This window comes from Falco cherrug, chromosome 5, assembly GCF_023634085.1.
Source record: "Falco cherrug isolate bFalChe1 chromosome 5, bFalChe1.pri, whole genome shotgun sequence".
Classification (NCBI taxonomy): Eukaryota; Metazoa; Chordata; class Aves; order Falconiformes; family Falconidae; genus Falco; species Falco cherrug.
Window position 1 is genome coordinate 73,799,406 of NC_073701.1, and position 26,873 is coordinate 73,826,278.

General features: G+C 37.9%; 1 protein-coding gene across 1 annotated transcript in view; it reads left to right on the forward strand.

Annotated features, from left to right (window-relative positions):
• Positions 1–26,873, forward strand: part of SEMA3C (semaphorin 3C) — a 122,720-nt gene that overhangs the window by 82,058 nt on the left and 13,789 nt on the right. Inside the window, exons 7-13 of the mRNA XM_005443449.4 lie at positions 624–743; positions 2,637–2,779; positions 4,809–4,923; positions 7,035–7,104; positions 9,900–10,044; positions 15,039–15,261; positions 24,908–24,996. Of these exons, the coding sequence (XP_005443506.1) occupies positions 624–743; positions 2,637–2,779; positions 4,809–4,923; positions 7,035–7,104; positions 9,900–10,044; positions 15,039–15,261; positions 24,908–24,996 (905 nt within the window). The remainder of the gene's footprint in view (positions 1–623; positions 744–2,636; positions 2,780–4,808; positions 4,924–7,034; positions 7,105–9,899; positions 10,045–15,038; positions 15,262–24,907; positions 24,997–26,873) is intronic.

A 26,873-nucleotide genomic window follows, 5' to 3' on the forward strand; every position in this document is an offset into this window, starting at 1 on the left:
AATGACCCTATACTTAGAATCAAGTACATAAAAGGGGACAATTGTTGCTCCGAATTACTCTGAGTAAAGTTCAATAATATGACTGTCTGGCCTCTGCAATACTGAAGTCAGCTTGAGGCTGCCTGGGGCAGCCCTGACAATAAGGTTGGTAAAAATTGGCACTGATCCATGACTGCAATAGATGTTGTGCCAGTTTACACCAGCAATAAATTCAGCCCAGTCTTTTTGTCGGCTCCTGAAACAATAAAAGCTTTTTGAAGTACGTACTTAAAAAAATGAATATGATTGTTTTTGATAACACTAGCCTGAATTTTTAGTAATCCTTAGCAGTGAAAGCTGAGCAACTAAACTTCATATCAAAGGAAGGTTCACCACAGACAGTTTTGCTGTTGCATTTGATTATGCAGTTCTCTAGAGTCTTCAAGAAAATTCTGACGATTCTAGATTGCATCTTTGTAAATCAGAGGGAAACTCCATTCCCATGACCCAGTATTTATCTGTGTAGACTCCTGTGTGAATAAAGAGCTGACAAGTTTAAAATAAAAATAGATCAGTAAATATGGATTTCCCAAAAGCCATAACAATGCATTTGCTTTTTTCCCCTCTGTTTCAATTATTTGCAGATGAAGAGCTTTTTTCAGGAATGTATATTGATTTCATGGGGACAGATGCGGCCATTTTTCGGAGTCTGACCAGGAGGAATGCGGTACGGACAGACCAGCACAACTCCAAGTGGCTGAGTGGTGAGATGCCTTTGTTTTACCAGAGATTTTAATGGATTTCACAAAGATTCTGCTTTGTTTTGTTTAAAATCAAGAGCTTGGCTTTTAAAGAGCTTTTATCTGAATTTAATTTATGAAGCTGAACCATGAAGAAATGTGTGTAAATACATACTGTAGACAAGGGACAGTTGTAAAGGGTTCACTGCATGAGCCAACCTCTTAGGCCACCCCACCTGATGGCCTTTTTTGCATTAAGAGTGAACCAGACTGCTCAAGGGAAAATGTATGAAAACCTTTCAAATGGCAAGTGGTCAGGCAATATGACTTCTAGGAAAGTGCCTTCTCCACCTCTAATGCATTAGACATTGCTTTAAATTAGAGCGCTTGATTCTAAGATTTTTATAATTAATTACCAACTTCAGTTAATTTAGGCTAATCCACCTCTGCACAGAAGACTTGCCACACTTGCATTCAAAAGGTGTGTAGAGGAGAGTGCCATTATCAGAGAAGTTAGTGACAATTATTGCCATTCATTTCAGTGGTAAGAAATTGGTTATTGAAACACAGTAGGAAAACTAATTTCTGAGTGCAAACACTTAACCTTTGGCTTTACTGAAATCAATGTGAAAAATCTCCCTGACTTTACTGATAAAAAGACTCCTTCCAATTAAACTTTTTTAAATTTAAATGGTTGTCAACCCTCTGAGCAGAGATAGATGTCAGAGCTTATAAAGTAACTAACATAGCAGTTCCAGTTTGAAAAAACCTTCACATATGTAGAAGTACAGTTACTGGGGGTTTGTCTTGACTGGATTTAGGGTGACTCTTGTTATTCCTATGTGGCTGTGACTACAGTGAAATCATAGGATTGCAATCAGAATAAATTTAGTTCTGTATGAATGGGAAACTATGTCCGCTTTCTAAACTTTTCTTCCGTTCGCTGTACATTCTTGCACTCTACCTGCACAGCCTGAAACATACATCCCATAGTGAATCAGGGAAAAAGAGACATTAAAATACCTAATTTATGGAAAATCTACATATGCTTAGAAGAGGTACTTGACAAGCACAATTTATTTCCATGTTCTTTTAGAGCCAGAGTCATAATACTTGTTATATGAATTGAGAATGGGCTCATGTGAATAGAAAAATGTGGCAGTCTAAAGTGAGTTTTCTGTCAGACATCCAACCTTAGTGTTGGATCGTTTCAAGATTTGTACTGGATTTCAACGGATGAAACAATCTTGCATGATCCTTGAAAAGATACAGCCTTCATGCAGGAAAACGGTCCACTTCTTTCAGGCAAAGGAAAAGGTCTTTTGAGGACAACTCAATTGTCTGTTATATGCTTGCTGTTAAGGATATAAATTATTTTGCTCTCTCACTACTGCTTCTTTGCAATGTTTTGCATGATTATATTTATCAGCCTCTGATATGACCTTAAATGCTGATCAAGCATTGGCATACCCTGCTTTCCTTTCCTGTGTTCCATGAGTCCGCTCTTATTTGTGTACTTTATTTCTTTTCCTAATGAGTCTTTCCACTGCTTACTTTAATGTTTTGTCTCAACTAGTCTTTCCTCAAGTGCCCCTGATTCTTCCCTTTTCTTCCTCCAAGTCTTTGAATCTCTGTAGTACTCTAATACTGCTGCTTCTGCATTTAATCGCTTTTCTAAAAATTTGCAGTGGGATAAAATGCGAGGATGCAGAAACTTAAGGCTGCCGGCAAAAAGCGATTTGCCTGGTGGTATCTGATATATACAGACATGAGGCTAGAGCATATAGCTTAACCTGCCACAGCAGTACCTCTATATGCATTACATAGCATTTCCTTGAAGCAGATAGTGACTGTTGAATCATTAGTCGTTTATACTGATACATCTTTTGATTTCATCTTTTTGGTGTTTCATTTCAGAGCCTGTTTTTGTGGATGCTCATGTTATCCCAGATGGCACTGACCCCAATGATGCCAAAATCTACTTCTTCTTCAAAGAGAGACTCACAGACAACAGCGGCAGCACAAAGCAAATTCATTCAATGATTGCGAGAATATGCCCAGTAAGAGCTATTTTGTTTGCCAGGTTGCTGGGACAAGTGCTCGTGTGACATGTTAAGCTAAAAGACTAAATAATTGAAAAGCCTTTGATTTATATTTGAAATAAATTTTCTGTTCAGCTTCCACATTCATAATTAAGAAGAGCTGTTACTGAACACACAGATAGGGTCTGAACATGGTATGTATAACTGGCTATACCTATAATGGTATGGAAATTAAGAGATTCAGGGATTTGTGTATTTCTCTGACTGAGTCAGAATAGTTATCGATGTTCAATTTCCAAACTTGCTGTCTTTTAAACAAATGAGGTGCATTATTTGCCTAGAAAGGCTGGATTAAAAGACAGCGAAGCCTCTCTCTCTCTCTCACACACACACACACACTCAAAATCTTTGAAACACATTGGAAATATCAGAGCCAAGCTTTTAAATGGGTTGACTTAACTTTCAAACATTGTTTTCATTCTTACAATATCTGTCCTTTCTGAGTTCTTGCATTGATGTATCTATGAGTCTAACTTTAAAAACATGCACAGGAAAATTAAATTCAGGAGTTATGGCTACTCGTGTGCAGTAATTCATTCATGATCACAGCGCTCCTCATTGTCTCTATTTCCTTTTTTGTATCTGTAATCAACTGTAGATGAAAAATGATTGAAGCAGCTATTCATATCTCTGGTGAAATGAATTTTTTTCGTGAGAGAAAATTATAAATGCACAATTACTGCTAGCCTTTTCATTCCTACTTTTGGAAAGGTTCAGGAAGATAATTCTGAGCATTCATGTATTCCCTGTCTTTAACCTGGGTCTTCTTCAGAATTTGGTGCTTTGTGATGTTGTTGTGCATGGGTGTGAGGGTGTGTTTGGGATTGTGTTAAATTCCTTTTCTGGCAATGTGATGCGGCATGTGAGCTCTTTTATAATCTTCATTTTCTGTATTTTTGTGAGGGTGCCCAAAGGCCTTTTTGGGTATTTTGCAAGACATTTCACACAATTACAGCTGTATTTGTTATTGTTACTATTATAATGAAGCCCAGATGATTTCTGAAAGGCCTCAGCCTGTTTAGACTTACACTGCAGTGGCAGAATCCCAAAGCCAATGAAGATAAATCCGAACCAGTCATATTTATTTACTTGATATTTATATATCAACACCTTTGAGACTGGTCAAATATTTTAATATGATGGTGCCAAGAAAGACCCCCCCAGAAGATCCCTTATAGGTCCCCTGAAAAGACAGATTACCAGCTCCAGGAGCACGAGTGGAACATGCACAGCATTTCATCAACATCATATTGGCCTGGCTTGTGTGTTTCCTTTTTCCCTTTGCTTGGGTGACATTGTGTTATGCAGTTTGGAAGATGCTCTTACCTAAGGTGTTCACCAGCAGAACCAGGCAGTAACTGTCACTTCTGTGCTGCACCATCTGGTTTAGCAGTTAGTTTCCACCTTGCACTAGGGAGAGATGGAAAGATCCTTGAGCGATCTGTAACCAAGCCAGCTCTGGAGCAAGCTAGCAGGACTTGCAACAGTGCAAAAGCAGCTCGACCCATGCTAGCCATCATTGCTGAGCTGAGTTCAGAGCATCCACTTCATGGGCCAGCATGGTTTACTAGATCAAATGCATCTACACCGCTGTCAGGTCTGGAAGAAACATCCCTCGACAGGACTATTTGACCTTTTAGAGATAGCATAGACATCTCCACACTTGGTGTCAGTGAGTGATAGACTTCCACAGTCCTTTCCAATCATATCTACACACGCTGCTGTTGCTGCACAAAATCTACTGCCTGACCCTCCCAAGCCTGCTAGCCCAGGACAGAAAGTCTGCTTAGAAAACTTGTTCTTGTTTTTCCTGTACCTGGAGTGGTTAGATGAGGGGATTTGGTTTAGGCCTATCTATTTTTTACATTGAATTTACCAGCATGATTGTCTGAATGATGAGTCAAATTAAAAAATGTGGGAAAACCCAGTAAAACATTAGCTGCATTGTTTGTTTGTTTGTTTTTCTGATAATAATATTCCTTTCCAGAATGACACAGGTGGTCAGCGTAGTCTTGTGAACAAGTGGACAACCTTCTTGAAAGCAAGACTCGTGTGCTCAGTAATGGATGAAGATGGAACAGAAACGTACTTCGATGAATTAGGTATGGCAAAAAAATCCCTTAAAATTTTTATCCAACTCTTGCACCCTGTGCACATTTAATTATTGATGTTCGTACAGCAGCTTAGTCAAGTTGTTGACAGTAAAATCTTGGCTTTTTAGAAATTCATGACAAAATTCCCCTTGCAGTTTTATGACAGGAAATTAAAAAGTTCTTCATAAATCTCTCTGGGTAATTACAATTATCTTTGAAATAGGGGTAATTAATCTTGACTACGTAAAGGAATTATATATTTAAGGAATTAATATTTGGAAGGGAGTATGTAAGTGAAGTCTATTGTTGTTTTGCTCCTAGTTAGGATTATGGTAGAGAGTTTTTAACATACATCTGTATGAAACTTTCTTATACCACTGTGTAACACACAATACATTTTTTTCTTTTTTGATCACTGGGCAGAAGTCTCAATTTGATACATCCAGATAATACTAACAAATCCTGTTACTGGCACCAGCAATAATACTATGAATAAACATAATTTCTCAGGATTCATTCAGACACTTAGATTTTCAGTTCAACACGTTAAACACTGCCAATATACAGTGAATAATCTATACAGTAGTCACAAGGGTTTCCTTCCATTAAGTTTCCTTCCATTAACTTCCAGAAAGTTTCAAATTCTTTGTTGTCCACAGCTGTGATATACAAAGTCATAGTTCTAAATTCAGGTACTGGAAGATTTGTATGTGTATTAGTATAAATATTAACAATATATATAGCTAATTGGTCCCACACTGGGGCTGCATTTGATTCTGACTTTCTCTCTACTGTAATCTCTCTCTCTTTTCTCTGTCATTATTCCTGATTCACATCATAGCAAATGGGGTTTGGAGTCTTTTTCACTTTATGTATTTACAACTATTCAGTGTACTTGCTTTGGTTCAAGGTTTTGATGGAACCTGATGGGCCTAGGAACAGATCCTAACATGCCGTAACTCCAAACATGCAAGGTGCTTGGAGGACTGACTTTCAGAAGTTCCCAGTGCCTCAGCACTGCCACAGCAACTTACTTTTCAGAACTGTGACTGGTTTACCAGCCCACTCCTCTTCAACAAAACAGTAGGATAACTGCTTTTAGTTTTCCGTGTGACAAAATGTAGGACCATACAGAAGAGGAGACAACGCACTTAGCCTGGGCTCCCAGCACAATCCTCTAGCAAAGAGGGAGAATACAACCACAACTGAAAATGCAGAAAACTGGGAGAGTGCAAACACATGCTTCTCTTTTCATGTATAGTGCAGATGAGTGTAATGCTTCCAGTTCTGCATGTTGAAGTCTTTTGCTATTGACATATTTAAAAGAACGTTTTAAAAATTTAGAGGGTTAAATGAAGAAGCCACAAAAATTAATAGACAGCTAAAGAACATAGTCTAAGAGAGAAAGCTCTAACAGTTCAGACTTCTTCTGTGGTGTAAAATAAGTTTAGGAGGTAGCTTGATTGTAGTTATTGAAAATATTTGTAAGGAGAAACTATCAGAATTTAAGGTACTTTTCATTGAAATGTAAAAAAAGATCAGAGGTAACGGTGAGCAAATTCAGTTCAGTGAGTAGGTAGTTTTGCATAGTGCAGTTAAATCCCTACATAGCGGGAGCTGGGAGGTTTACATCTCACAGTGTCCTCACTGCAAAGCTGTGTGTCATTCTTACATGTTGAAAATGAGCTAGCGAGGGCATATAAAGTGCATACTGGACAATAAAACACCTAATTGTCCTGCTTTCGGTTACATCCATCTATGGGAACTCTTTGTCTCTGACCTACTTCAGTTGAAACGTTTGCCTACTGTTAAACAACCTTCTGAAACAAGATCCAGCAGGGAGAAATGTGTGACTTGGATCCTGAACATATTTGAAAATCTTTGCCTTCTGGCTTCATAAGGCTAGATGGCATGGAGTTAATTTCCAAATCTGTTTCTAAATGTTCAAGTACTGGATTTATGCATATGGTCCATTCATATGATAAGTCTGCTTTTTCCCATTCAAGTACAAGACAATGCTACTGCTGACTTTAGCAGGAATAAAGTCATAAATTAAACTGGAAAATAAAATTTTTATTAGTATTCAAAACATTTTATCTTTTTCCTTTTCTTTCTTACAGAGGATGTGTTTCTTTTAGAGACAGATAACCCCAGAACAACCCTTGTGTATGGAATTTTTACAACATCAAGGTAAATGGGGAGATTTGGAAAAAATTACCTTTCTGAACTGCTCAATTTTATATATGAAAGCTGAAAATGATGGCTTGTGGTCAAGGCTGTTCTGTGGAATTTTGTCTGTCTGCTGTGACCATTGTTTGCATGCAGGAGTAACAGTCTCAGTATCGTTACTGTTGGTATCCACATTAGAGCTATGCTGCTTGGAGCAGACATGCTGCTTGGAGCAGACATGCTGTCAGCTGGCGCTGGGAAAACATTTCCATGGAGGGCCACTTGTTACCATTCAGCAGCAGAAAGCTAAATGACTTCAACGCAGTGAACTTATGTGGCATCTGAGAGCACTTAACACCTCCTGAAGGACACCCAGCACCCTGAAGGATCAAACTGGGAATTCTTACGTGAATTCATACAAATAATTTCCAGTCTCTCAGCTGGCACATGATTGCACAGATGGCAAATAACCCATGGCAGCTTCAGTTGCCTATGAGAAGACAAGCTTACATGGCATTTGATCACCTCCTTGCAGACTTGAGCTCCCCATTATCAGTCAGTAGTATTCATTTACTCACCAGTTTAGAAAGCTGAGATCCCAAGCTCCCAAGGGCAGTGGAAGTACTAGATATGGCTTACTATGCTGAAACTCTCCACTGAGATAGAACAACAGGTGGACTAACAGGTTCTGCCGTCTCTACCCTTAGTTTTTTCACTTTTCCCTTGCCCTCACCACATAGTGGTAGCATACAGACTAGAAATAATTACTGCTGACTGATCTCTGATATGCTATCCTGTATTACTTAGCTGTTATTACTTACCTTCAAAGAGCTTTTTCTGCCTTTTTAAAAAATCATTTAATTTATTTGATAAAATTAGCAAATTATTTAACTTATTACTAATAATTCCTTTAATAATAATTGCCTTTAATGGAAATTTCTAGTAAAAAAATCCTGGCATGAAAAAATACTTTTTCCCGATATGCTTTTCTGTCTTTTTTCATGTGGATCCAGGGATCTGCTTTCTCAAATATGTGAATCAGCCAGGAAAATATGATTTTATGATACTTAATTGGGAAAAAAAGAATCCCATAACTTGTAAGCAGCTGGTGCTGTCTATGTTTTATGATTCCTACTGCACAGAAAGAGAAAATGCTGAGGTTATGTTTAGCAGTAAAACCACACTTATGATTAGGTTGTGGATGCAACATGCCTGAACTGGAAACACTTTTACCTAATTCTGCTGGCATTTCTGCAGTGGAAATGAGGTTTGAATCACAGGACCATATAAGGTGACAACAAAGAGAAAACTTCACTTTTTCCTGGCTTTCAATCTGATTTCTCTATATATTGAAGTTTTTACACTCATGCATTTCTGTTACCATGAACCACATGGTCCATACTTTCTTTCTCTTTGTTCAAGTATGGATTGAATGTATTACCTAGATAAATACAGCAATCATAAGGATTTTTACTCCTTTACAGTTCTTTTATCTTCATCTCTGTAGACCTCCAACTCATAACAAGTATCAAGAAAGAAAAATCCCAGCAAATAATAACTATTAGGTTTTTTATCTAAACTGTACAGAAGGAAACCAAGTAATATTGAAGCAAATAATTTTAGTGGTATAATCTGCTGTAAGTCTAACATAAAACATCTGGAAAGACCAAATACATTTATTAAAACCTATTAATACCTAATAAAATTTCCACAAATACCATAATCTATCTAAAAGGTTCCTCCTACTAATGCATATATAGCTGAGAGCAATGTGGATTGCACTTCACTTGTTTAGACACTGTGTGTAATGTCTTCAGTTTTTTTCTGGAGTCATTTTTTTCTTCTTCAATTGAAAGCAGAAAGTTGCTTGGATTATCTTCATCCTACAGGTAACATCAGGCAGATTTTAGACGGAAGTTTCCACTTTGTTTAGATGAATATCTCAAACTTTACATGTAATGAGAGAAAAAAAAAAGGAGCTAATTCACTGCAGTCAGCCTCAACATCACTCTGGAAATTACTTGCTTGGTGCCCTTCATCACAGGGTGGTGGAGGCCATTTGGGGCTTATGTTGCCTGCAACCACCTGTGACCATTGCTGAACCCAGAGTGGTGGAAAAAACATGCCCTTCTTATAGATGACCCCTTGGGTTCTTCTCAGGAAGCATCAAACTTCAACCCTCTTGAAGGGGTATTTGTTAAGACCAGTTTTGTGGGTGGATTTGAGGACTGTATAGGAGTAATTCCTTTACAGCCACAACCTGTCCTCATTTTGCTTAGAACAGCTGGCGAGTGATTGTAATAATTTAACTAATTGTCGTTGTGCTGGATGAACTAATATTTTAGCTGTGTATTTTAGGATGCTCATGGAGGTCTTGTGGTTGATATACTAGTAGGGACTTCTGGAAACCTGTGCTGAGCTTGGCAGAACAAAGTTTATAAAACTCTTGTCTCACTGAAGTCAGCAATATTTTTGCTACTGATGTAACTGGGGCCAGATTATATTTCTTTTATATTCAATATTAGGAAATTTCTTATTCCACCAGCAGGGTAGTACCTTCCTCCCTATTTTTTCAGTTCACTGTTCAAAAGGTGCTGGGTCTTAAGGAGTAATGGTGTATATTGGGAAGCTAGGTTAGTTGATTTTAAATGTATTAAGTCCATGCTATAAAACCATTAAATCATATTAAATATATAATATAAATTGTATATTATATATAATAGATGTACCTTTCATCATTGGACCATGCAAAATGATGGAAAAGCTATACAAAAGTTGGCAAACTGCAGTACTAACTTTTTCCTGCTGTCTTCCAGCTCCATATTTAAAGGCTCAGCTGTGTGTGTATATCATCTGTCCGACATCCAGACCGTGTTCAACGGGCCGTTTGCACACAAGGAGGGCCCAAACCACCAGCTGATTCCATATCAGGGCAGAATTCCATACCCACGACCTGGCACCGTAAGTACAAAGATGTTTGTGCAGACTTGCCAATTGCTTGTCTTTCTTTAATACATAAATAAATATTGTTTATTCCAGAAGAATGGACTATATGTGACTGTGACGCTTAGTTACAGTTCAGAACAATTTTAATTGCTTGCCATACAAATCACATGGTATGTGGAAATCTTCTAGAAAGAATTAAGTCATTCAAAATGTTATTCATTCTTGCTCTTTCTGCTGAAAAGGTGTAAGAATTATTAAATTAGATGCCATTAATTTTGTTTACATGTACATTTGCATTAGTGTGTCTGTTTGAGCAAAAGATACCAAAATAAATAAACATACAAAGACAGCATTGTGAGTGTGATCTACAGTCAGATTAAATGTCTGTAAGTCTGTCTTCAATCTGTATGGAATTTCCATAGTTCTTTAGGGTTTTGCATCTCTGCTAGGATGCTTGGGAGATGTAGTAGAAGAAGGCTTCTGGGACTTGTCATTTGACTAGGTCAGATACCCCATCAGGTACTAAGTCTTAGAAGAGAGATGTGGAAATAGATGTGTTTTCATGGCAGTCAGCTTATAGCAGTCCTCCTTGTTAAGAATGTTTTTTGTATGTCTTGAAATTTTTTCAGGACTTACTTTTGTTGCTGTGCAAACATCTCCTGTTCATGCTTTTGTGCCTCATGCCTTGTTGTCATCTTTCAGTTTCACCCCCAATCTCTCAGTCCATCTGACATATAGATTACAAGGGACCAGCTTTTTTACTGTGGCAAGGGGGATCTTCTCTTTAACTGATTACTTCATTACCAGGGGTGGTAATCATCTTCCAGTAAATTCTCAACACAACTGGAGCTAGCTCTGTTTCCAGGTTTTACAAAGATGTCTCATGAAAGATTTTAAACATATTTTTTTCACCTTTATGGTATATAAAAATTGCTGTTGATGCAATCATGTCTTTATTTATCTATTTACTTATTTGCACTACTCTTAATTCAGTTTTATCAAAGTATGAAGTCCAATATTACCAGCTTTAATGAAGAATGTATGAACTTTCTCTAACATCTTCTCTAAATCCATATTTGCCAAATGAAGTACAGAAGTGTGGACTTTTGTTGACTCCTATGAAGTCTTCTTACAATATCCTAAGTATTAGAGTTAAATAAGTATGCACAGAATGATAAATCATCTCTCAGCAATGTAGTTGGTTTTTTTTTTTTTAGATGAACACTTTGTTGCTTTTCCATTTGTCACAGGAAATGAAATTTTATTTTAATTTTGCAAGTCACTGCAAGAACCTTTAACCATATCACTATTTTATTCATATTCATCTTTGAGCTGTAGATCTTGTCCTTTCTCTCATACACTAATGCTCAGATACATAGAATAGCTCTCCCTGTTCACACAATTCTTCATGACACTGTAGTACAGTTATTACTGGCTATAGGATTTAGGACTTTCTGTTCCCAGATCTCTAAAATTAGCTAATCAATATCTGATACTCCACTAAGGTGTAATGCTAGCATTATTCTTTCTTTACAATTAATTCATACAGCTGTAATTTCATGAGTTCACTAAGGCTTCAAGATTAAACTTAAAAAAAGAAAATAAATGGTTCATTTAAATGGGAAGTTTCACGCTTTTTTTGGTGAGTCACATTTCAGAGTTTCAGAGTTTCTTGCTGCTTCAGAATACTGTATTTGTATGTGTTTCCTCAACCACTGCCCTGCTTTTTTTGGTTTGCCTCATGGAGGCTTATGAGGTGTTCCAGATAGGCCTAAATAAATTGGGCAGCATAATGGAAAGGGGGAAAAAAAAACCAAAAAGATTTGGATTTAACAGGGTGACAGAAACTATCTTAATTTTTCAGATGTGCCAGTGAGCTCTGTATTTGAAGATAAATTCCTAGATCATGGCTCAAAAAAAAAAACCCTAAAAAAAGATATTCTTTTAAGATGATCATTGCTGGTTTTCTGATCAGTGACTTTTCTGTGCTTATTCACAATTCAGGCACAACACAGTATCTTAAAGGTATATTTTCTAAACTGGGACTTGTTTAGCTTTGCTTTCATTTCACTGCCCCAAATTTCCACTTTTAAATCCATGCCACAAACTTATTTTTCACTTATGTCAAAGCATCCGTAAAAATTGGGACGTGGGGATTTTTTTTGCTGCTCGGAATTTGTTTAAAGAGTTAACTTTGAATAACCATGCTTGCAGGCTATAAGGCATAAACCTTTTTCCTCAGGAATGTACATTTTTCACAATTTCTGGGGTGTTGGACTAGACAGGGATGTCTTTTTATATGACATGGAAAATCCTACTTTACAGTTGCCTAAAGAGATATTCATACTAAACCTCTGGACAGAAATCAATGTTCATTGTGTTGCAGTACATTGAATAAACAGTGAAGAGGCTTCAGTATAGCTTCAGTAGGATTAAATAAAGCAATACGTTCATTTGGCTGTAATCAGCTCTGCAGTATTTGGCTGCCCTTCACTAAATACCAATGGTTTCTTATTTCTCCACAAGCAAAACTTACTTATGGAAAAAGAAAGGGGGAAAAAATTACATAATTGGCAGCTTGCTACTAAAATCAGTGATGTTTCAGGATAGTTTCCATTTTTCAGAGTTTACAGAAATAGTATTTGTACCTGCAGTTGGGAAATATGCTGTAAATTAAAGAATTCTGTTTCACTCTGCGATCTAACTGCATGATGATCAACTGTGAACATAAGTATCATGTAGCCAAGTCCTTGAATGAGGTGTGAAGGATACACATTCAATCCCTTCAGGAAAGGGAGAGCTTATACTGTTCTTCAGTAACATCTTTTGCTTGTCGCTGGTTTATATGGGGGGTAGCAAAAGAATTAATTGATTAAAGATGTTTGGTAAAGCTTTGCTCAGAATGATACAAGTTTTTAGGAACATATTGGAGTAAGTAGCACAGACATTTTTGCAGGAAGTCACAGTCAAAGGTCTTAGGATCTCCAAGTCAAGCATGGAAGGATAGAAAGTATCAGAGAAAGTCGTCTTTTAACTGAGTTATGCAGGACAGGAAAGTTTAATTTGAACTGCTCATGAAACAGAATCCCTCTGGAGGGGAACTGGGGTCTGGCAGATCACTACAAAGTAATCTTGCTAGTAGCCCACAGATTTATGAACACAGTTCTTTTTTCAGCAGTTGTGGCTAATCTTAGCAGATAGCTCCTTACATTTCCTGGAAGACTGTGGATGAAAGTGCCACAGAGGGAAGGAGTAAAGCAAACAAGATAATAATTCCGTTTTGTGAGCAATTTTAGAGGGCTAGCACGTAGTGTAATTCCTAATGAGAACCAAACCAAAACCTTCAGGATAAATGAGTCCGGAAGAATCAATCGTCAGATGAGAAGAGAGAGCTGAGCTCCAGTTCTCCTTCCTAAGGGTAACTGATGCCAGAGCAGTCTCTTATAAAGAATTCCTACCAGAGCTGTTCTACTTTGTATAAATAATTAAATCCAAATTGAGCCAAAAGATTACTCTAAAGCTTGGTATCAGGCTGCAGTCCCCTCTCTACTTGGTTCTTGGTATTGCCCAATGAATAGTTTATTAGGTGCACGAGATGGAACAGCTTTTAGCAGCAAGGGCAGAATAGGCACTCCTGCCTGGTGGTTAGAGGGATCCCTTGGGAGGTGAAGACCCAGATGCTAACATTTGCTCACATCAGGTAGGTTGGACACATGACTCACACATCCCCAGTGAATTTCCTAGTCTCTCAGAGTATGATTCATTTTATGTAATTTTAGCCATCTAAAAGCAGGGCATCTAGTCTAAATTACTGACTACAGAGGAAACCTAGATGGCTAACTAAGAATAAGTGCCTGACTTTGAGACATTAGAAGTCAGGTAAGGTAAATCTTCCCTAAGCTGCTAGCTATTTTTGTGTCTGTGGTTCTGACCAGAAATTCCATCCTAGATGTAAGAATGGTCCTCATCAAAATAAACAAGTTTCCATTAAATGCTTCATATTGAAAAAATCAACATTTTCCAATTGGAAAAATATTGTGTTGAAACATTTCTGAATAGCTCCAATACTCTGAGGAGAGTTTCATGGTTCAGAAATCTGGTAAGGGGGAAAATGAAAGCTCAGGAGAAGCAATAAGAAGTGCAGTAATGGTAGGTGTAAAAAAAAAAAAAAAAAAAAAAAGTAATGTAAATTACCATAGGAACATTCAGAGCATTGTACCAGTTACTGACATATCTCCTGATTACTTCCCACAGTCGTCTTCTAGTTTCACTCTCAGAAAACACTAGAGTTTTCTAAGATTGTTTTTATTTCCTCATGAGGTGCAGAATGCCTCAGGGCTGATTATTTGAATGGTTCTTCATTACATTTAAAGAAGCATCCAGAGTATTCATGGACCTCTGTTATTTCTCAGGCGTAGGGCAAAGCATAGACAAAATCCTGCGAATGGTCAATCTTCTTAGATATTAATGAGTTCTCATGGGACCCCCTCATCAACTCTATGTTATTGCTTTTTCAAATGAAGATGAGTCACAAGCCTTTTCACCATCTCATAATCAACATAATGACTAGAGGGATATTGACAAAATTACAGTTAAGTATCAGATTTTACCTTTTGCCTTTGTACTAATTCTGTAATAAACAGGTTCCAAAAGTTTGGTGTCTTTCATTACCAACCACTTGGATATTATTTTTTTTTTAACAGGTGGTTTGGAAGCATTAACGATGTGCTAATAGGCCTAGAAGTATGGATCTTTGCATTAAACTGGGTTTTGAAGGTGCAAAAGTATGTCTGTGTTTGCATTATTGGAGCTGACAGGAGTTCAAAGCATAGCTGTTCAAGCACTTCATTCCCATTACTGGAACATTATTACTTCCAGTCAGAGTCTGAAGTGCTCTTTTGGGAACTTACTTTGTCAACTATCTGTCAATATTTGTAAATGACTTGGAAATGAAAGCTCTCTGAAAGGTGGTAAGTATTGTTAAGCATTACTGTGCATGTTTCTTACAGTGTCCGGGAGGAGCCTTCACACCTAATATGCGGACAACCAAAGAATTTCCAGACGATGTTGTGACCTTCATCAGGAATCACCCTTTGATGTTTAATCCCATTTACCCTATACACAAGAGGCCATTAATCATCAGGATAGGAGCTGACTACAAGTATACAAAGATTGCTGTGGATCGAGTGAGTGCTGCTGACGGAAGGTATCATGTCTTGTTTCTTGGTACAGGTAAGACAAACTTGGCAATAGTCAGTTTCCGCCATTGCATTGTAATTTGCAATGAACTCCAATCTTTACAATTTACAGCTTTCAGAAAATTTTATTTAAACATATTTGCTATCTACAGAAATGTCTATAGAAATCCATAAATTATGTTCTTTTTAATCTCTGTGAATTTTTATATTTACTATAGATGTTAATTATGTGCAAGAGATACAATGTATTGATAGGAATTTTATTTGAGACAGCAATCAACACTAGTGTATATTGTATTTGATCTAAATTATAATACTTCTGTTGAATGTGGTTTGTCTGCAACATGATTCCACGTTAGAATTTGGTTCTCTCTAACATAAGGAAAAATACCAAAATCTGGCTCTGCGTTGTTTTGTATACTTTCATCATCATTTTTTAATATATGCTGTGTAAGCTACTTCTGAAGAAAAATGCAATCTGATCAGGATGTTAGAAAGGCAGAAATAACTCCGCAAAAAAAAAGTAAAAATATGGAAGTACTTAACAGAGAGAAAAAAAACCCAGTGGTTGGAGTCCTAGCAGTAGTGGACACAGAGAATTTGATCTAAGTTTTCTAAAACAATTTCTATTTAATATAACCTATGTTTTGGGTTTAGTTACATCAGTTTTGAATCTGGTGTTACGCTTCTGAATCTGTAGGGAACAGTCAGGTGATTCTCATACAGATCAATTTTGACTTTTTAATATATTCAGATATGAATCAAACTCTTCTGATTGAAGCAGACAAGCGGAGTGGTACTCTGGCTAGAGCCTAGGATTCATACACATCTGAAACTGCCACGGGTTTAACAGGGCATTATAGGTTGATAGGCACAAAGGCTAATGTTTTTTACTACAGATGATTTGAAGTAGAACAAAGGAAAAGAACTCCTGAAAAAATATATCTCTGAACATCAGAAAATAATTACAGAGATGGCTTGCATTGCTTTTATGGTTCACATATTATTGGGGTCCTGGTTGTTTTCCGCTTGTAGAATAACTATGTCTGCCAACAAACTCGCATGGGGCTGGGAATAACCATCCGTTATAATAGATTTAGGAAGCTGGGGCTAAAAAACCTCTCAAGAATGTCAGGCTTCTATAGGGGCAGGACTAAAAGGAACTCTCTTCACTCTTCTTAGGAAAACCTTCCCAGCTATCAAAATCAGCAGGGTGCCCTTGTGCCAGAGGAGGCCAACTGCGTACTGTGCTGTATTAGCAGACACATATTCACCCAGCAAGTTGCTGGAAAGGATTCTTCCCCTGTATTCAGCTCCTGTCAGGAGTACTTTGTCCAGTTGTGGGCTCCCCAGTACAAGGAAAACATTGACCTAACGGAGCAAGATCAGTTGAGGGACTGTAACATGTGACGTGTGAGAAAGGGCTGAGAGAATGTGGTTTATTTGGAGAAAGCTAAGGGGAGACCTTACTGCCGTTGACAGCTATGGAATGAGAAGGGGGAAAAACAGATCTGAACTCTTCTCAAGGTGCTCGGCATCAGGGTGAAAGGGATTGGACACAAGTTACAATGTGGAATATTGCGATCAGACAAGGTTTTTACCATCACTGTGATCAAACTTTGGAACAAGGGCCCAGAGAGGCTGTGAATTCTCCATCCTCAGGGACTCAAAGGATTCAAAACCCAACCTGAGAGAGCCCTGAGCAACCTGCTCTAATTGGACCTGCTTTGAGTGGGGGGATGGACCAGGTGAATTCTGGAGGCCTCTTCCAGCCTACTGGTTTCTATAGTTCAGTGAAAGAAAATAGGAAAACAGAAACACTTAATTCAGGTTCTTACATTAAACATTTACCAGGTCACCATCTACTGTACTCCGAATGCGTGGTATACCATAAGGCGTAGTCAGGGTAGAAGGAAGCTCTGGGTAATGAATTCCACTGGGAATTTCATCAGGTTTTGATCTGGGTATTTTTGTTTTCTTGGTTGGCTGTTGATAAATAAGTTTTAAGGTTTTCTTGAAGATCTCTTTGATCCTACGTGCAGAGTCATTGGAAACTACCAAATTAAGCTAATTAGGACAGGGTTTTCTTCCTGAGATGAGTTCCCCTCCCCCGCTCCCTGCAACACATAACCACATGTTCTTTTTAGTTTAACTAATGCAGCTACTGTTCTTGACTTTGGGACCTTTTAGGGTCATTTTCCACCCTTCTTACAGAAGTAAAGAAAAGAGTCTTTGTTCATGACTACAGAAATAGCAGAAGTGTTAATAGATATTGTCCCTACTACTGTTACACAACTCCACAAGAACACTTAGTAAAAGAGAAGGTTTGGTTTTGTATTAGCTTTATTTCTTGCTAAATCACCGTGTTTAGCCAGAGTAATAGCTTGGTAGGCTAGTAAGGATCTTTCAAATGAGTATTTTATAAATTTTTTTATATAGTGCTGCCATTGTTTTAAAATGCTCTATAAACATGTAATGTTGATTGGAGGAAAATTCTACTAATGATTCATGGAAAAGATAAAGACGTATAAGTGTCCAACCAATATGGGATTTTTAATGTAGCAGTGAAAGTTAATACTGGAAATGTATTGATATTTTGATATGTGCATGAAATCACAATACTGACATGTAGCATTTTAATAATTCTGCAAGAGTTGAATACAGGTAATTTCATTTCATACTTTGATTAGCTTCTGGCTCTTTTCAAGTGATCAGTATGGCCTCACAAGTACACTTATGATGCATTAAAAACATTAACATACCTCAGCCTGATCTTATGTTTTGTTAATCCTCTTCTGTGTATCAGCACAGGATCCATTATGGATCAAATACGTAAACTGCAGCTCTTGAGATTTTATATTCATTACTTTATGTTCTGCATTACACTGAAGACAAGGATCATTGTCTCCTTTCTAGTTAGTTAGAGGGAAGGCATTATTCTTCCTGAGCAGGGCACAGAACATTAATAGCTTCCAAGGTCTTCCTCAGGAGAAACTGGTGCAATGTAAGTTGCTGCGTTTCTTGGCCCTTTTAAATAAAAGTGATCGAGTTTCAGCCACTGAGAGGAGAAACTTGTTTTCTTTGTTCTTTGCTTTCTGTGAGACTCAAGAGGATTCGATAGAGATATTAACTGTCAAAAGAAATGCAGAGGGGATTTGCTTTGGTGTCAGTTCATCCCAGCAAATGCAAAAACCACATTGTATAGGAGAATTTCATGTGATAATTTCCTTGGGAGCCTGGAGCCCCACAGCCGGAGACAATGGGACTTGACACCTGGTGACAATTACACTCAGCTCAGATGATGAGTTACTGCTGCTGAACTGAGATGTTGCCAGTCATGTCTGTCACTGTCAGTGACCTGTCTCATGCTTGAAATTGGAGTGGTTTATGTCTTGCCAGATGCAAAGCACACAAAATGCTTAGCTTTTCCTCTCTTCCTCCTCTGTAGCCTTGGTAATAAATCAGTTCCTGAATGCAAGTGAAGAATAACAGAAGTATACAGCTCTGAGAGCCCCAGTGGTTTTCGTCATGTAGCCATGGCATGGGAGGGTATAGGCAGCTGTGTCATTTTTTCACTTTAATGTGAACTAAATGTAGTGTTTCCTTTGCACCCTTTGACAAAAGTGCTGAGCTCACAGGGGCTGGTCCATGCCCAGAGTTAATACATTGCTTTTCTCCCTCCTGTGCCTACATAGCTAACAAAATAAATGCCAGGGACAGACATTGTTCTTGTAGCATCCCACCTGCTTTTCAAATGATAACAATCTCCTCTTTTCCCTATGCTTTTCAATGTGAAGACTCCCAAAGCTCTTAATACAACTTGCTAGTTAAGTGCACCCAAATGGATCTCTTCACCAGCCTCTGAAATGACCTGATTTACAGTAAGGAGCAAGTCTTAAATGGTAGAGAGCAGTGCTGTACACCTCGTCTTCCCAAACAGAAGCCTGAGGGGTAATTTTCTTGGATAGAATGTAATCATTCATTTGCATATTTGACAGAGGCGATGCTGATGATACTTTTTCCCCCATGCAATGAGTAATAACGTACTCAGTTTAGGAATCTGGGTGTAGAGTTCTGTTTCAATTATCCCACTTCTGTGGCAGGCCAGGTCTTAGTCCTGAAGATTTTGATTCACCCTAGTTTTACTGTAGTTCCTGTACTCATTTCAGTTATATCTAAAGAACCTAAGTTTTCAATATTTTCTGTATATCCTTTGGTAGATTGTTTTCCATCTGAATTTTAAGAACAGCAGTAAAACAGCATGAGAACATTTTCCTGAGATTAATATTTATTTTTTAAGCATGCCACCTACTGCTTGCAGTACGAAAGCCTTCGGTCAAAGTACACACAGATTGCACAACCAAAAGATTATGCATGGGGGGGATTTATTGCTCTTGGTGTTATGAAAATATTTAAATGTCTGTGTCAAACCTGGGTACATGAAACAGCCATGGGCACCAGTAGGATTTTTTTTCAAACTTTTCTATCAGGATAGGATATATTTTAGTGGAAAGAGATCTAAGTTACTGTCGTGAAAAGGCACTTCAGACTTCAGTGTGGCTTATTCAGATGATTAATGTGGACCACATGCATCTGACGTGGCATGAGGTTGATCAGTGTTTCTTATTATCTTTTCTTCTCTGATGCAACACTTGTTTTCAAAGTCTGGACACAGTAAGTGCTTTCAGAGCATAAGGCTGTAATACTCGTTTTCATGGTGTTACATGATGGCTGTCTAACCCTTGTTGACAACGGTAGCCTCCAGTAATGCAATAGCCAAAATCATGTAATGAGCTACAGATTCAAACCGAGAGAGATAATCTGGTCAGAAGAGCAAGCTTGCTTCCCGTGGATTTGCTGGCTGCAGCTTCATGACTATGAGCTTGGGAAGATGATGTTGCACAACAGTGGCACAACAGGAGGCAGGCAGGGTTTCCTTCTTCCTCTTGGTCATAGTGCCTGAGTCATTCAAACCCTTCCATCAACCAACTCATCCAAAGCTTTTTCACAGCCTTTTAAGAAGAAGTGTAAGTTAAGAAAACATTCCTCCACCTGTTTCATTTCCCCTGTTCAGTTTTTGTTCAAATGAGCTCACAGTGTATCCCAAAAGTTTGACGAAGCTGCTGGGGCTATGTGAAAGTTTTGCCCTCAAGTGTAAGCTCATTAGACATTTCTATCTGTCTTTCTGTTCTTTGACACAGATTGAATTTTACAAAGTTTCACAGCATTACTATGAACTGGAAAAAAATTGCACCCATTTGACAGATGAGTGAAATAAAGTAGAGAGGTTAGATGGCTATGGTGGGAGCTCTGACTTAACAGCAGACACTTAAGGACAACAGAGAGCATGGGGACTGGCTCTCAGCCCTGCCTGCTGACCTGTCACCATCTCCAGGGCTCTGCTGAGCCTCAACATATTCTCAGAGAGATTTTAAGCATTCTTCAAATTCTTGGCTTTCTTTTTTCTTTGTAATGTTATTTGTTTGCATCAGGTTCAACTCAGATTAGAGTCCAGAAATAATCAAGGTGCCATTAGGATGACGGGTACAACATGGAGAAAAGTTTTCAGACAGTCTCCAGCAATGTCAGAAACATCAGGGAGGGGGATTGCTTTAGGAAGCCTCTCTGTAAAACTCCTGAAAGTAGCAGTTGGTGTCCATTGCAGTCATTTTTTTTATGTTGTGGAAAGGTCAGGTGTTTCATATGTTGTTCAATTTGTGACACAGCCATGGGCAGATGGGTCCTGAGTCTCTTGGAGGCTCACAGTGCTGACAACTGCATTATTCACTTAGAGCTGGGGAAAAACAGGCTAGTCAAAATTCAGAGAATGAGGTTTAAACTCAGACCTACAGATTCAGCCTAACACCTGTGTATTTTTCATTGCTGTTCATTAAGCTTTGTCTTTTCACTGCCCATGGTCAGCCAGACCAGGAATTAGTGTATTAGGCATGGTCCAACTGGTATCAATGAAGCTTAGCTGATTTAATACTAGCCCAGAATCATGCCCTGTCTTTCAAGGTATATTATTATTATCATCATAATTACTATTATTATTATTGGGTTTTGGGCTCTTCTTCCTTCCTTGGACCATTTACTGGGGTGCCCTCTTTCTCCATTTATTTCCCACTCTGCCTACTTTCTACACCGTTTTTTAGTCTACAGGGTGTTAGCACTTTCCTCCCTTGCTCTTCCATTTCTCAGTCCTCTCAGAAGGAGCACAATCTTGGTAACATTGTCTGCCATATCAACATGAAGTTGTTCAAGCAGGTTTGAAATGGAAAAACATTATGAGTCGCTCGTGCCCTCTTGCCATCAGCTTGAGGGAGACTCCTCATTTGTCCACCTGCCCTCCACTCACAAACTGCTGGGTTGATGTGGGGCTGGAGACAGCTCCTGGTGAAAAGTCAGGGAACTGGCAAGCATAAGTCTGCCTCCTCACTTCATGCTTTTTAGTGGTGGATTGATATTCTGGAGACAGAATAGCTTTTTTTTGTGGCCATATGAAATAATAACAATGTAGAACTGTTTTCAAGTGAGTTTCTGGAAGTAACAAGCAAATGGTGAAGGAAACCATCCTGTTCACTTTTACAGTTTTTACAGAATTAAGCTTACACTTTCATACATTGACCTACACATGAAAAAATTTTACTTGTTTGGTGATCTCTTATGCCTGGTTTACAACGCAAAAAATGATCTATTGTGAAATACACTGGGAAACAGCTCAGATACTGCTACTTTGCATATCTCTCCTGCAGTACACAGTGCTGCATCCCTTCCAACCTTCCTTCTGTCCCAGAGAATGTAGTTTGCTGCCTTTGCCATTAAAGGAAATAAACAAATAAGATTTTCACGGAAACTCAGATGTACTGTAAGCTTTCTGACATGAACACATATAAATGACTTGATTTGTCAACTACTGCGCTTATAGTGGAAACAGCAGTACTACTGAGAAAGGAATAAGAAGTGTTGTTTGGGATCAAATATTTGCTTTTCATTTATTAAGGAAAAGGCTGAACAACAGCAGAAAAACTATTTTTAGAAGTGGTGGAGGGCTATAGCCTACAAGCCATGTATTGTTGAAAGTGTATATATATATATATATATATGTACAGACTATTGGAATGTCTTGATTTAAATGATTTTATTAAATGAACAGCTTTCTATTGCCTACTTTCCATAACATGAATATTTGTTTTAAACTTTGTATTAAGTTTCCTTTAAAACAATGGAACACTCCTTTCTGCAAGGACCTGTCCCTCATAGTACAAAGCTGACTCAAAGCAAATGGTAAAATATTGAGTCAAAGGGAGAGAATACCCAAGTAAACAGTCCTTAACTCTGTGTATTTTGTTGGGGTGTGACAAAAGTTAGGAACTTACTTTTCAAATAGAAAAGGTTATTAGGACACAAGGACTTGGCGTCAGGCATTATCGTTATTTTCTGTGCCAATGCCCAGGATAAAATCTGCCCTCAGGTTCTGATTCCAGCTCGGAACAATGGTTGAGGACTAAAGACATTTTAGGTATTTTAAATGTGTGGCATGTGCTAATGGATCATTGAAATAAACCGGTTCTTCAGAGGCTCAGCAGCCTCACATTCCTTTGCAGGTAAGGTCACTGTCAACATGCTTAGTGCCCTGTACATCAGGGTTACAGGTAGTTGACACTGCAGGCAGCTGGAAAAAAAAAAACACAAAAGGCTGCAACTCCTTCCTGCACTTTTGGTAGAGTATTTTGTATGGCATAGTTTAATGTTAGGGACAGGACATTGATAAAAGGATGCAAAGAGGCAGAGGTAGACTAGGCTTAAGCTGTGTATATTTGTGAGTGGGTTATTCCCTTTAGTAGGAGCAGAAATAAGTACACACATACACAGGCACATGCACATGCTGCATCTTAGCTCCAGCAGGGGATGCATCTGCAGCAGTTTAAAGCTTCAGTGGGTCCTGGCAGTTAGTAAATCTCTCTCAGGTTCTCATAGCTTTGCTAATACTGGCACCCAGTCTAGACCACAGCTGTGCTATCACAAGATGTAGTTTCAGATTTTAGTTTCTTCGGAAGGAACTGGTTTATCGTGCTATTGGATAATAAGAATAAATGTTCTCCATAGAAAATTCTCATGAAAAATTAATGCGTAACGTGCCCTGAGCATGTACAATTGATAGCTACACATTTTTAAGTCTTGTCAGCTTTCAATTTCTCTTTTCCTTTTTTTTTTTAATGACAAAATACTGCACTGTGCTCTTTGTGTGTGGTCTGGCCATTACATATCAATATCCTGGCTTTAAACCTTTGGTTTTTTAAAAAAAAAAAACAACAAACAAAAAACAACAAAATAAAGTCTATTATTATTTGCTGGCTTCCTCCAGGGAAATAAGAAGATGTAAATTATTTACCGTAACCAACTTGCCCTGCAGCTCCAGCTATGGAATTTAGTCACTGACCTTAAAGCAAAAGCAAAATTGCCCTTTTTCAGTTTACATTGTCTGCATTGTGAATTGCCAAACAGGAAGCTGAGATTTCCTTTCCTTGGTCACAAATTCATGAAAATACATGTAGATACTTACCTATATTGTGCTATGCCAATGTTTTACTAACTGCACAGGTCTGTATTGCCCATAAAACTTTTGAAAGCCGAACAGAATCTATACCATGTGGTCTCATTCCTCTGAATCAATATTCAGCAAATAAATTTGTTCTACTCAGACTAATTTCCAGGCCTTTCAGGCAACGGGAATTCTATGTGCTGTATTTTTCCCAAGTGAGAATGCTTGTCCTTGTGATTCTCCCACAGTCTGCCTTTTCTGCCACATCAGAAATACTTCATTGGCTGTCTAAGCCTTTAAGAACCTTCACAGATGAGCCCCTCCATCTCATATATTCTTTCCACATAACAAACTTGGAAAACTAATCACAAATATCCCTTTGGTCTCACTCATCACACCTGCCCTGCAAAAACACCGCCATTGCCCCGTCATTACTTCCTACTCCTTTGATCTGAGTAGATTTGGAAGGCTTGGAACTGTATTTTGAGAGGGAAAATGATAAAGTAGCTACAATATCTTCACCTTGCTCTTCCTTTTCTCAAGGACCAAAATACCAACTCCTACCAATATTTAACAGACTTGATCATTGTCTGACCTCCTGAACAAAAAAATATTTTTCTTCTTACTTTGATTAAGTGTAGACAGAGTGATATTCTTTAGAAGGTTTGCCTTTCATGTCATCTGTTTTTATTTTTGTTTTTATTTTTAATTATTAATGAATATGTATATATATTACATTCTGCAGAAGCTCACTTTTTCCTGTTTTTATTGGTGTGTTTTTACTTTAAGATGATTAGGATAGATACTGCCTCTGTCTGTGTGTCTGTACAGCAATAAGTACAGAAGATACTGATTTTGATTAACCTTTTCGGGTAGAATAGTAACAGTAATGGTAGTAACTCCAGTCTTACCAGGACTTCATCATGTTCATATATGAGAATAATACTATATATAGTATTCCTACATAAGGAACCATCTCATGGTCCTTTCTGACCCCAAACTCTAGAAATTACTGAACATTTCTTATGTTTCTCTGTCACAGTGCTTGCATTGATGGTTTCTTTTCATAATTAATAATGGTTCATCTGCATTTTTCCTTCTCTCACATGGTCTCACCTTTTCTGATATTTTCCAGATCAAGGAACTGTACAAAAAGTTGTTGTCCTACCCACCAACTTCTCTGCAAGTGGAGAACTCATTTTAGAAGAGCTGGAGGTTTTTCAGGTTTGGTTTGCTCCTACTTTTAATCTTCCAGTGTTTATGTTCACACAAACACTTTGTTCTAAAAGACTTTGGCAAGTGCAACTGACTTGATAAAAGATCAAGTAAATGTGCATGCTGTCAGCTTCATACCCACCCAAAGAGGAATATAAAATGTCCACTGTTATGAAGGCTGTAGCTAGCTTAAGTCCCTTTTTTCGTCCTATATTTAAGTTGCTTATTTTTATGTTGTTATACTGGCTAGAAGGATTTTGATAATCACATATTTATGAGGTCACGTTATAGTGGCTGCCAGAAGGCAACTTTTTTCATTGGCATCACATATTGAGACTGTTGCTATTTACAGATGGAATCTGAGATTTTTGTACTTTGATTATCTGATAATCTTCCTGATTCTGAGCTGCAGAATGGAAGCAAACCGGTGTTGTTTTTGCCTAATTCCAGTTCTTCAAAGCCACATGCCTCTGGAGTCAAGAAAGCTATAAACTTAACACAACATATGCTGAAAAGAAACACAGACAACTCAAGGAAAAATAAGGGGCTAGCCTCTGTCAATCACACTGACATGTAGCAGCTTGTAATTACCTAAAGAAAATGTTCACCCTCATGTTGAAAAATCCCTGTAAAATTTTTGAATGAGTTATTCTTTAAAACAGGTAGTCTTGGGGAAAATGGTAATATGCATCTGTAAGCTTAGATAAGGGTTTTGTCACAGGCTTTTCTCTATTTCATTGAGGGGCTACAAAAAGAAAAATTAATCTTTATTTAGGCAGGCAGCATTCACAATTTCTTTAAGAAAAAGAATACACTGTATTAACCTTCATAAAGGCATAATTAGTCTTTCTAGGCTTTTGTTGAAGACTTCCCTTTAAAAAAAAAAGATACATGTGAGTAATATTACCTGAAGAGTAATCTTCACCCAAGTATTACTAATTCCATTTACCAAAACATAAATTAACACAGCAAGAAGATAGGTGGGCTGAGAGGATTCCTCACCCTAAACCAAGTTCCTGGGCCTCTGCTTAGACTTTTTTATCCTGAACCCTAAAAACCTCTACCATTGCAATCTGTGGGCATCATGGCAGTATTTTGATGAGTTTCTCCAGGAGAAGGAGATCACTGGCTGTGTGCTAGTAAATATTGAGCATAAGCAAAGTACTGATTCCTTTCCAGAGCATAAGCAAGGAAAGAAGACTGTGGCATCAGATCCAATGCTGCATTTGACCTTGAGTCTCCAGACAGTTCATGAAATAGCACAGCAGCTCCAAACTCCTTCAAACCTTTGCCAATTCACATGATTCGCAGCCAGATTTTCTAGTCCTGGCCTCCCTGCTGTGCATGTAGTCCACTGCAATTAATGCTAGCCCACCGTTACAGCTTTCCTTTGTGACTGAGCAAATGCTAAACCTTAAAAAAAAATGCTAAACATTTTTATTACCATCAATTTTATCATTTTTTTGGATGGGAATAATGAATTGCTTCACTTGCTTAAGGCAATGAATGTGATAATTCCTTTTAAAGCTCTTTAATGTTTGGTTTGGACACAGACAATAATAGAATGCCATGATGACACACAGTAGTATACAGTACTGTCTCTGGGAAAGAAACATTCAATAACACACATGACATTTTTAATATTGCAGTTATTGGTAATCTGAACATATATGTTGGATGGTAACCAAACTCTGTGCACTGTAGAAAATGTGTAGGAGAAACATGACATATTCTTATCTGCATCATGTGGTGGATATACATGAACTATTGTATGCTTTTTCCTTATCATCATTGTCAAAGAACAAACATTGTTTCTTATTACAAAGTGAGAGTAATGGCTTCAAAACACATTGCTGATATATTGCTGAGGTAACAGATGCAGCTTA